The sequence below is a fragment of the Orycteropus afer genome, unplaced genomic scaffold, assembly GCF_000298275.1.
Source record: "Orycteropus afer afer isolate SDZICR_OR568_19922 unplaced genomic scaffold, OryAfe1.0 scaffold00003, whole genome shotgun sequence".
NCBI classification, from domain to species: Eukaryota; Metazoa; Chordata; class Mammalia; order Tubulidentata; family Orycteropodidae; genus Orycteropus; species Orycteropus afer.
Window position 1 is genome coordinate 23356626 of NW_006921590.1, and position 10830 is coordinate 23367455.

The following is a 10830-nucleotide window of genomic DNA, read 5'->3' on the forward strand; positions in this document are numbered from 1 at the left end:
ATTTCTGTGACATAGTTTTCATACACTTTGCCCTACTAGCTGGCTACCTCACTCTAACTCTACCATTCTGATTTGTGACTGTCATTTTTCAAATGTAGCATACAATTCAGCTTTCTCATAGTACTGAGGATTCCGCTGAATAAATCCTTTCCCGAGTGTAGGGGCTGTTTTTGGTTTGGTGTTCGTTTTTTTTTTTTGTTGTTGTTGTTTTCTTTTTGAAGAAGCCATATCACAGTGCTGGATTCTCTGGAAGGTATGCAGTTGTGCAGTTAATTTTATTTTTTTGCCTAAATTCAGGAATTACGTTTTAGTTCTATCACGATATCTGAGTTTAGATTATATTTTCATGGGAGGTATTAGCAGTCCATCCAGGCTTTATTATTCAGAAGGATAAGAATTGCTGAAAAGTTATAGTCAAGGACAGCCAGTACTGTGGAGGTTCTTGTAGATTGACCATAGACACTTAATAAATACTCTGGATACAGTTATTTAGCATTTTGTCATTACCTCTATATTTTATAATCTATTTAAATAGATATCATGGAGTATTTACTTAGCTGTTCTTTTGAAATCAAGGCAGCATTTCTTGCGTATACTCTCTAGGAATTGAGGTTACTATGGTAATTGTCAGTAGTAAACTATGTTTGTCCTTGGTTACGCCTGTATTATTTTCTAAATCCTAACAGCAGCTGATAATAAGATTTGTAACTTTACTATGATATAACATCAGTCTCATTAGTTTATAGTTTCTAAAAATTCACCTGTTTGTGTGTGTGTGTCTGTCTTTGGAGAGTCTCTGGTTTTCTCTGAAATTCCATAGATCACTGCTGTTGACTGTTAAGCCTTGCCTTATGGTCTTGTTGTTGTTGTTGTTGTTATGGTCTAGCGTGTATTATTCTAAGTAGTGAATAGTGAACTCAGGGTTCAAACCTTTATCTGTCTTAATTCTAGAGTCTTTCTGTCACTGTGCCTTCCTTAAGTGCTATCTTACCTACCCTCACCTACCATGAGCTGGATTATTCTTGCTTTTTATTGGTACAAAAGAAGGTTAGATTTGTATTTTCCTCTTCTTCCTAATGGAATATAAATATTTCCCAAACTCTTGGAGAGTTTAATGTTCTGATTTGTGTTATGAATTCCAGAGTAGGAGTGAGTAAGGAAAGTTGGTATCTATAGTAAGCTGTGTTTGCCCAATTTATCTGATTATAAATTAATTTTATTTTTAATTATTTTCTAGTAATTCACTAATATGCCTACGAACATTTCCCAGTATAGCATTAGTTTTATCCCCCTCCAAGTCACAGTATACCCTTCCTAGGAATGGGAGTGAGGGCAGGGATCCTAACAGTGTTTCTACCTTTCCCCCCCCATAACTTTGAGTACATGTATCCCTTGTGTATCATCCCCTTTCATATTTTTTAATTGTATAATTTGTAATAAAATACTCAGATTTTAAGGGTACACTCTGATTTCTGACAAATGTATACACCTGCATAACCTGTATTATAATCAACATACAGATTTCCATCACAGCATAAGTTTCCTTGTGTCCCTTTTCAGTCATTCCTCTCTCTACAGAGGCAACCACTGTTCCGAATTCTCTCACCATGAGTAGTTATTCCTGTGCTAGAACTTTATAAAAATACAGTCATGCAATAGGTACTCTTTGGTATGTTGATGTCTTTTGCTCAACATAACATTTTTGGGATTCTTTCATATTTTCTGCATCAGTGGTTCATTCTTTTTCATTATTCAGTAGTATTCTACTATATGGTTGTACCACAGTTTGTCTTTTTTTGCATTTTTTGTTTTGGCTCTTATGAATAAAGATGATATGAACAATCTTGGAAGATTGTTCTGTTTTTTCATTTCTCTTGGCTAAATAGGCAACCCTGGTGACACAGTGGTGAAAATGCTCAGCTGCCAATCTTAAGGTTATTGGTTTGAACCCATTAGCCCACTCCATGAGAGAAAGATGTGCCTCCTTAAAGATGGAAAGCCTGTTTTACTCTGCCCCTTAGGGTCTTTATGAGTCAGAATCAACTTGACTGCAGTCAGTTTGGTTTAGGTAAATACTTGTTTTCTATAAGTAATGTGAAGCTGCTGTCTGTATTCTGAAGATTATAGCTGACGGACACCTGTTTATTGGTCTTCCCGGCTAAGTGCTGAGCCAGGCCAGTGGATGTTGTGTCAGAAGTGTCTCCAAAAAGAGAGGTAGACACAGGGTGGAGTCAAAGTGGTTGCACATGGCCACGGCGAGGTTGCACAAATGCGGAGTGGCCCCCACCCACAGGAAGATAGAGTCCATCAGCTGCATAACATGAAAGTGGACAAGTTACTCCCACAACCTTGAGCTAAAGTTGTACAGGGAGACGCCCCTGTCTGCGACAGCCAGCGGCCCTCCATGTCCGCAAGCTCCACTACCCTAACCCTGCTGCCGCTGTCACAAATTCAGTGCGAAAGCTGCTCCATGGGAGAAAGATGAGGGTGTCTGCTTCTGTAAAGATTTATAGCCTTGTAAAACCCTATGTGGCAGTTCTACTCTATCCTGTAGGGTTGCTATGAGTTGGAATCAACTTGATGACGGTGGATTTGTTTTTGAACAGTTAAGAAAATCAAGGGTTTAGTTTTATTAGACTTGAATACTATACTTTGTAAATAACAGAGGTGAGATAAGAACCCAGATTCTGTGCAGTTCTCTTCTGGTCCTTTGTATTTTCATGCATAGTTAGGGTTTTATCTACTAAGATTAAGTTTAGTTCTGATTATACTGCTTAATGTTGGTGGCAGACTGGATTCTTTAGGGTCCTGATGTGAAACCAGTTTATATTTGTGTTGTGAAGTTTTCCATGTTTCTGGGAGACAAATCCCTTTCAGGACTAATTGCTTAAATTGCGTTATTAATGGTTTTCCTGCTAGATGCCATAGCAAAAATTTTGTATGTTTCTCTCTTTTAACACACTAGCTCCTGTTGATTTTAAATTAATTTTTAAATTAACTTTCTCACTAGCTAGAAAAACAAGAAATGAATGTTTTTGAGGAATATTTGTTAATTCTTATACTTTTTGATAGAGATTGTTACCTTTTAATGGGGAGGATAGGAAAATGTTTTATCATGGTGCATCTTATATGACAGAATAGTGCCTTTAGTTCAAAATGCTTTGTTTTCTTGGGTGAATTCCCACTTTGTTATGGCAGGTTCTACAGGTACTTTTATTTCCTCAAGAAATTGTTATTCCCTTCATATATATGTGTGTGTATAACATTTGAAACTGTTAAGTCCTTTGTCTTTTATAACTTTTCATATGTTTTCAGGAAGCAGTTCAGGTACTTTTGAAGCATTCTGCTGATGTTAATGCTCGAGACAAAAACTGGCAAACCCCTTTACACATAGCTGCTGCTAATAAAGCTGTAAAGTGTGCCGAAGCTTTGGTGCCTCTTCTGAGTAATGTAAACGTATCTGATCGAGCAGGGAGAACTGCGTTACATCATGCAGCTTTCAGTGGACATGGTGAGGTAGGTGGTATTGAAGTAGACTGTGGTTCTCTCTGTCCCCCACTCCATATCCACAGTTATTGATGAACTTCCCTTTTTTAACATTTGTCAATCCATGGGTAAAAGCAAACAAAAATATCTTTCTCATTTTGCCCTTCTAGCAAACTTCTAAGACTTTTTCATGCTAATTCAGAGAGTAACTTAGTTTATTTAGCAGATTCTGTACCCACACTTGGATTTTGTAATTCAGCTGGGGTGACTAAGTAGAACTAGAACTGTCAACTATACCACACATGAAAAGTATGTTCTTACTGTGGGGGAACCAAATCCATAGAGAACTGTTGTGCTCCCAGAAGGATAGTATCAGGAGTTTAGAACACACATATTTCCTTACAGTTGGTCATCAGCAGTTAGTCAATAATCTTTAGTGATAGAACCATGAAAAGAAAAGTTTAAGGAAATTTGTGTTTAGTTATCTCTAAATCACCTGTGCTAGTTGTTTATATAGGAAAGGATGGGATTTATGTGTAGACAGAAGACATAGAGGGACACCAAAACCAGAGTTACAAGAGCCTTTTAAGGCCATCTTTTTTAGTCTTTCATTTTTGTTGTACACACAGAAACTCAAAGAAATAAAAAAAATTCCCAAAATTCATGAGCTGATGTTTTCAGTATCCTTCTCACTATGTCCTCTGCTTTTGCAAGCATAAAGATAAAAGAGCCTTTGCCTCTGCTGCAATTAGGTAACAAGATGTGAAATTTGAAATTTCCATTTTTATTTGAAATTTAGAATGCCCCTTTCCATGGGGAAACTAAATATGGTTGGGGGTAATAGAAATATTATTCTTGGACATTACGAGGTAAGTAGACATCCAGGTTTAATCATATTGTGGCTGTTAGGAATGTGTTTAAAATAAATTCAAGACATTTCTGGGACTAGAATATACTTACATTTTAATAATGTCTTGGACTATGAAGCACTCAGTTGCTATCTGAAAGATGAACTATTCGATCCCACCAGCTGTTCTGCAGGAGTAGTGGCAATCTGCTTCCATAAAGATTTGCAGCCTTGGAAACTCTATGAGGCAGTTCTGCACTGCCCTATAGAGTCACTATGAGTCAGAATTGACTTTTCAGCAATAAATTTGGTTTTTGGCTTTTATTTTTAAAATACAAATGACATCTTAAAAGGATCTGAATGGCTGACTTCAATAATACCCACAGTGAACCATTTTTTTTTCATATTTTGTTCTATTATTTATTAAATGATATTTATAAAGTATCTTCAGTGTACAGACTATCATGTTTAAAATATGATATTAAAATGTCTCTTTACTACAAATGGAGAAATGAAATCCCAAAGAAAATTGAAACAGGCAGTTGTTACCAGGAATATTTATGAACAGTTCTACTTCTGACATTTAATGAAACTGTGTTTGCTTTTATTCCAGATGGTTAAATTACTCCTGTCTAGAGGTGCCAATATTAATGCTTTTGACAAGAAAGATAGGCGTGCTATCCATTGGGCAGCATATATGGGTATGTGCTTTTTAAATTTATTTTTTGACATTATGTATTCAGGAAAAATTTGAGTGTTTGCTGTTGGCATGATATCTGTCTTTTAAACTATTAAAGAAAAGTTACACCACATCTGAGTTTGCTGCCTAAGTGGAATCAGCCTGGTGGAAGGGTAGACTTATTTATCTATAAAGAAAGAGGTATCTGAGAAATAGGCCTGTTGTTGTTGTTGTTGTTGTGTGCCTTCGAGTCAGCCCTGACTCATAGCGACCCCTCCTTGGGTTTCCGAGGCAGTATCACTACGGAAGTAGGATTGCCCAACCTTCCTTCCGAGGAGTGGCTGGTGGGTTTGAACCGCCAGCCTTCTGGTGAGCAGGCAAGTGTCTTAGCCACTATGCTACCAGAACTCCTAGAAATAGGCCTAGGATACATAATTCAGGATCAATGTTCTCTGAAAGCCCATTCTCATAACCATTCTTATTTTTATGGAGATATAAGGCTGAAGCTATGAGGATGCCTTAAGAATCCTATCTTTGTGGGCCAGACACTAGATTAAATATATATATCATCATGTTTGGTTTCTGTAACATTAATTTCACAGGAAGAAACTGAGTACAGGTTTTTCTGCTGTACATGTATTCTTGAAAATGTTTATGATCTGCAAAATTACACTTTAAAAATAATAGAGTTCACGAGGACTATAGGCCTGAGTAGACCACCCAAAACCTATGCAACTTGGTGACCAGAGTGCTTGCAAAAGACATTCATTGATTCTTGAGATAATTTGGACAGCCAGGAAGGTAGATCAGCCTGCCTCAGCATGTTTTAAAATGTACAAACACAGTAGAGTAGAAATGTTGGTTTGTGAATGCTAAGACCATGCAGATGGAAATAAATCTCCAGATATGGAGGAAGTATAACCTGCCACAAACTTCACAGATTTTGCAAGGCTGGGGTTTTACCTCTCTTGGAGGAAGCCATGGATACAGTTTCTTAAAATAGATCTGAAAAAACTCTTCCCGTTTCATCCATAGAGTTGAGAGGGTTTTTCCTTTGCTTAAGGAGTTCTGGTAGTGTAGTGGGTAAGGCATTTGGCTGCTAACCAGAAGGTCGGCAGTTCAAACCCACCAGCTGCTCCATGTAAGAAAGATGAGGCAATCTGTTTCTGTAAAGATTGACCACCTCAGAAACCTATTTGGGGATCTTTGTGAGTTGGAATTGTCTCAGTGGCGCAGGGGTTTCCTCTTCTTGGCAAAGGTTGTGTTTTGGATTCTGCTGTTCTGGCTCCCCTGGCCTAGGAAAAATCACTAGGCCAGAAGAGGGGAACTGACGTATCTTCTGTGTAAAGTGAGTAATATTCTCTGATTTAGCAGTTAAACTACCTAATTACACAGTCTTGCTAGTTACTTTCTTTCCCTCATTAAGTATTCCCTCACTCTTTGTTTTGTTTTTTCCTATCTCTTATATTAAAATGAATGGGCGATTATTAATTTCGAAATTCTATTAAAAAATTATAAAATAGAAAGGTACAAAAAAAAACCAAATAAATGCAAACCAGTTATACCAAAACAACCCAGACTCACTGCCATCGAATTGATTCCAACTCATAGTGACCCCCATTGGGTTTCCAAGGCAGTAAATCTTTACAGAAGTAGATTTCCCTGTCTTCCTTCTGCAGAGTGGGTGGTGGGTTTGAATCACCAACCTTCTGGTTAGCAGTCAAATGCCTTAGGCACTGTACCACCAGACCTCCTTCAAACCAGTTATAAATACTCCAGAGGAACAGGAAAATCTTTCGCCTGTAATAGAAATAATCACAAGCAATAGAATTCATCTTGAATTACAGATTTGGCCTTCATTGTGTTTGTAAGGGAAGATCAAAAGTGAAGGTCCCTGAAAGTTACTGGTTCTCTTTTATGTCTCTATTTTAAAAGCCAAAGGTCAGTACCTTTAGTGATGTCATGTGTACTTTTCTTTTGCTAATTGCTGTAAAACAACCTTAAGCAAGCCTCATAGGGTTCCTGAAGTCTCCTCACACAGCCTTATAGAGTTTTCCATTTTTAAGTCTTGGGAACTTTTTTGGGGGGGTGGGGGGGAGTTCCCGTGGCATAGTGCCTAAGGCATTTGACTGCTAACGAAAAGGCTTTTGGTTCAAACCCACCAGCCACTGCTTAGAAGGAAGATTGGGCGATCTACTTCCCTAGTGATATTGCCTCGGAAACCCAAAGAGGGGTCCCTATGAGTCGGATCCGACTCGACGGCAGCATACAACAACAACAGGGACTTTTTTGACTATCCATTGCTTATTCATCAGGACAGTGTAGGAACAGCTAGTTTGTTGACTTAAAATTATTCACCTTATATTAAAGAGTTTTCATGTTGAGCAGAGTACATCAGTCTTTTACCTCCAAAGAATTTGGCTTGATTAAGCCACAGTTAGGGAGCTCTGGTAGCGTAGTGCCTAAGGTCCTTGACTGCTAACCAGAAAGCTGGTGGTTCAAACCCACAAGCCACTCCCCGGAAGGAAAGTTGGACAATCTACTTAGGTAGTGCTACTGCCTTGGAAACTCAAAGGGGGGGGGGGTCGCTATGGGTCGCATACAACTCCACGGCAATGGTTGTGTGAGTTGTGTGAAGCAACAGTTAAGGAGTTTTGGTGGCACAGTGGTTAAAGTGTTTTGCTACTAACCAAAAGGTGGGAAGATCAAACCCACCAGCTGCTCTGCTTCAAGGGAGAAAGATGAGGAAGACTGCTTCTGTAGAGATTTACAGCCTTGGAAACCCCATGGGGTGGTACTACTCAGTCCTCTAAGTTTATGTGAGTGGGAATTGACTTGATGGCAGTGAGTTTGGTTTTTTTGTTTTGGAGCAACTGTTTTCATGGAACTAAAAGGGAGACTTTGTGGGTTGCTTCTAGTTAAGTTTACAGAATAGCTCTGTATTGGTAACACAGGGCTTTATTGTCCCTGATTCACGAGGTGTCACTTTTCAGGCACTCACTTTTGTACCTCACCATTCCACTGATTTTTGAGTCCAAACAATGAGAGATTAGTAATTATGCTTCCCCCACACACACACACTTTGCTTTAATCATATAGCAAGAATATTGACACTTACCTTCTAAAACAATTCACCTGTTCTAGGCATTCAGGATTAAAGAGAGATAAACTTGTAATTAGGGAGCTATTAACTGGTCACTGATCTCACAGACAACCCTGAAGTCCAGTTAACATTCAGAGAATCCATAAACAGACATTAGTAGTCTTGTAATTTCTTTCTCACAGGCTTCCTTATTACTCTTGGCTGCCTCTACCTTGATTGTGGCTCCCTTGGTTTTCTATGTTAGTTTCTATCTTTTATGTTGATGTTATTATTAAATTCTCTATTGATGTACTCCAGCCCCACCTCTGTCTCCCCAAGTGAATCGATTATTCCCTCCTCCTCACCCTATAGTGGTTCCCACCTTCATGAAGATCCTTACATATATTCAGCTTTCATCAAGATCTTTTATACATCACCTTTTCTATTGCTTTCAGTACTTTTAGCAATATCCAGCCAAGTTCTGCCTAAAATTATCTTACCATGGATGACTTGACACAGAAGATACTGAATAAATATTAATTTGATTAATAGCTTATTATTTCTTCTTGAAGTAATGCATAATTTGAATGGATGTGAAATTGTGTTTTTTTTCTTCCCGCCTTTCTTTCCCTAAAAACTTACAAATTCTAAACATAATTCATTTTTCTATTCTTGTACACTCATGAACAAAAAAAAATTGTCCTGCCATTATTTTTAGTTGCAAATTCCTAAGCAGTAGTGATTACATTTATCACGTTCATATGTGCATTGATAAGATTTTTTTGAAGGATGCTGTCATTGACTATAGAATTATATATACTGTTATGACTGATGGATGCCATCTTCTAAAAACAGACCTAGCTGAATTAAATGAAATTTTGTCCCACAGTGACATTATTCTGTAAATTGACAAGGAAGACACACTTTTTCTAGCCATTGTTCACCTAACTAGATCAATATCATTTATTTCACTGTAGAACATCCCTTTTTTCTTTTAAATGACACCCACAAATTGGCTATGCAAAGGCCCTTCATGTTTTTGATAGTCCACTAAAGTAATATACCCGTATTTCTGAAATACACTCACACAAATACATTGTCAATTTTAAGATGGTGAGTTTGCCTATATGTAGACCCCTTTAAGAATTTATAAGGTCGCAGTAAGGAGAAGAGGATGCACAAAAGTGGGGTTAAAGAGAAGTTTTTATTCTGTGCTCCCAGGAGAGGTTTACGGGTCCCTGAGGGGCCCGGGTGTTCACGGGTCCCTGAGAGAGGCCAGAGAAGTCGCACTGCCCAGGTGAAAGAAAGGGGTTTTTATAGTGATTTTCTTCCTGGTTCTTAGAGGACCAGATTGAGAGCAGGGTATGTGTTACAAGAACCAATAAGGTTAAAGTACCTTACTAGCATGGGGGTAGAAAGCAGAGTTGAAGCACTTCATTAACATAGTGGGCAGGAAATGGTTGGGGACTTTTGTGAGTAAGAGTCAGGTGCTGGGGTTTTTCGTAAGTAAGGGTTACAAATGCTGCGGTTTGGTATGGGCTCTGGTCAGGTGTCTCCTTGCTTGACCTGTTCTTATAATTCCCTCCGGCTCAATCATTCACCCACCTGGCCAGCCATGTTTCTGCCTAACAGAAATAATTTAAAATAAGTTGAAGTATATCTTTACCAAATAACAAAATACAATTTTAAGTATTAATATTATAAAGATTTCCATTAGTTTATGTGTATATATCTGTTGATTCTTTTTTCTTTTTTTTTTTTTAATGCATTTTATTGAAATATAATTTATGTATAGTGAAATACACAAAACTAAAGTGACATGGTTCAGTGCATTTTTTTTTTCCACAGTGTTCCCTCCCCTCCCATCTCACTCCTGGCAACCAACAAAGAAAGTTTCCCTCCATATATAAACCTTTTCTTGACTGTCCACAACAATGAACTAATATTGTATTTGTCCATCTGTGATGGACTTACTTCGCTCACCATAATATCCTCCAACTTCATCCATATTATGCAGTGTTTTGCAGACTCTATGTTATTCTTTAGTGCAGCAAAGCATTCCATTATGTGTATGCACCATAGTTTGGTTATCCACTCTTCCACTATAAATCTTAGAGATAAGTCCCTTGCCAGATATGTAACTATCGGCAAATAGGATTTTGTTGCTATCGTTTTTGTTATGTGCTTTTTTGTGGTGTTAATTTCTTTGTTCCATATAATTTTCTGTGCTGAGCTTATTTTGTTTATGAATCATGTTATCACTTCCTTCGTTGCTATTGTTTCAGTATTTGCTGAATATTTATGCTGGTCCTCTTTTTTGATGTGAAGGTTTATCATTTTTCTTTGAGGTTACCCTGTGATTTATAGTTTTCTTCCCAAGTTTAGAACAGGCCATTCTGTCTTGTAGTTGTCTTGCTTTCCTACCATCTACAAGCTCTGTAGTGACACAGTTTTTTCCCTCTTTTTGGTTTGTAGTTGTTCTCATTTGTCAATTGATGTCTCTGGTTCCCTGTTTACAATCTTATAGGCTTCTTTACTTTGGATACTTCATAGCTGGGTTGGTTTCTGGGTTATATCATCATGTGTGTTAATGGTCAGTTATTGTTGGCTGTTGTTGCTTCTTTGTCCAAAGGGCTCCCTTTAGCATCTCTTGTAAGGTTGGTCTGGCTTTAACAAATTCCCTTAATTTCTGCTTATGTGGAAATGTCTTAATTTCACCATCATATTTGAGGGACA

General features: G+C 37.9%; 1 protein-coding gene across 1 annotated transcript in view; it reads left to right on the forward strand.

The window, feature by feature from the left end:
• The window catches only part of ANKRD28 (ankyrin repeat domain 28), a 195915-nt gene that overhangs the window by 110077 nt on the left and 75008 nt on the right, over positions 1–10830 (forward strand). Inside the window, exons 5-6 of the mRNA XM_007936688.2 lie at positions 3316–3516; positions 4947–5034. Of these exons, the coding sequence (XP_007934879.1) occupies positions 3316–3516; positions 4947–5034 (289 nt within the window). The remainder of the gene's footprint in view (positions 1–3315; positions 3517–4946; positions 5035–10830) is intronic.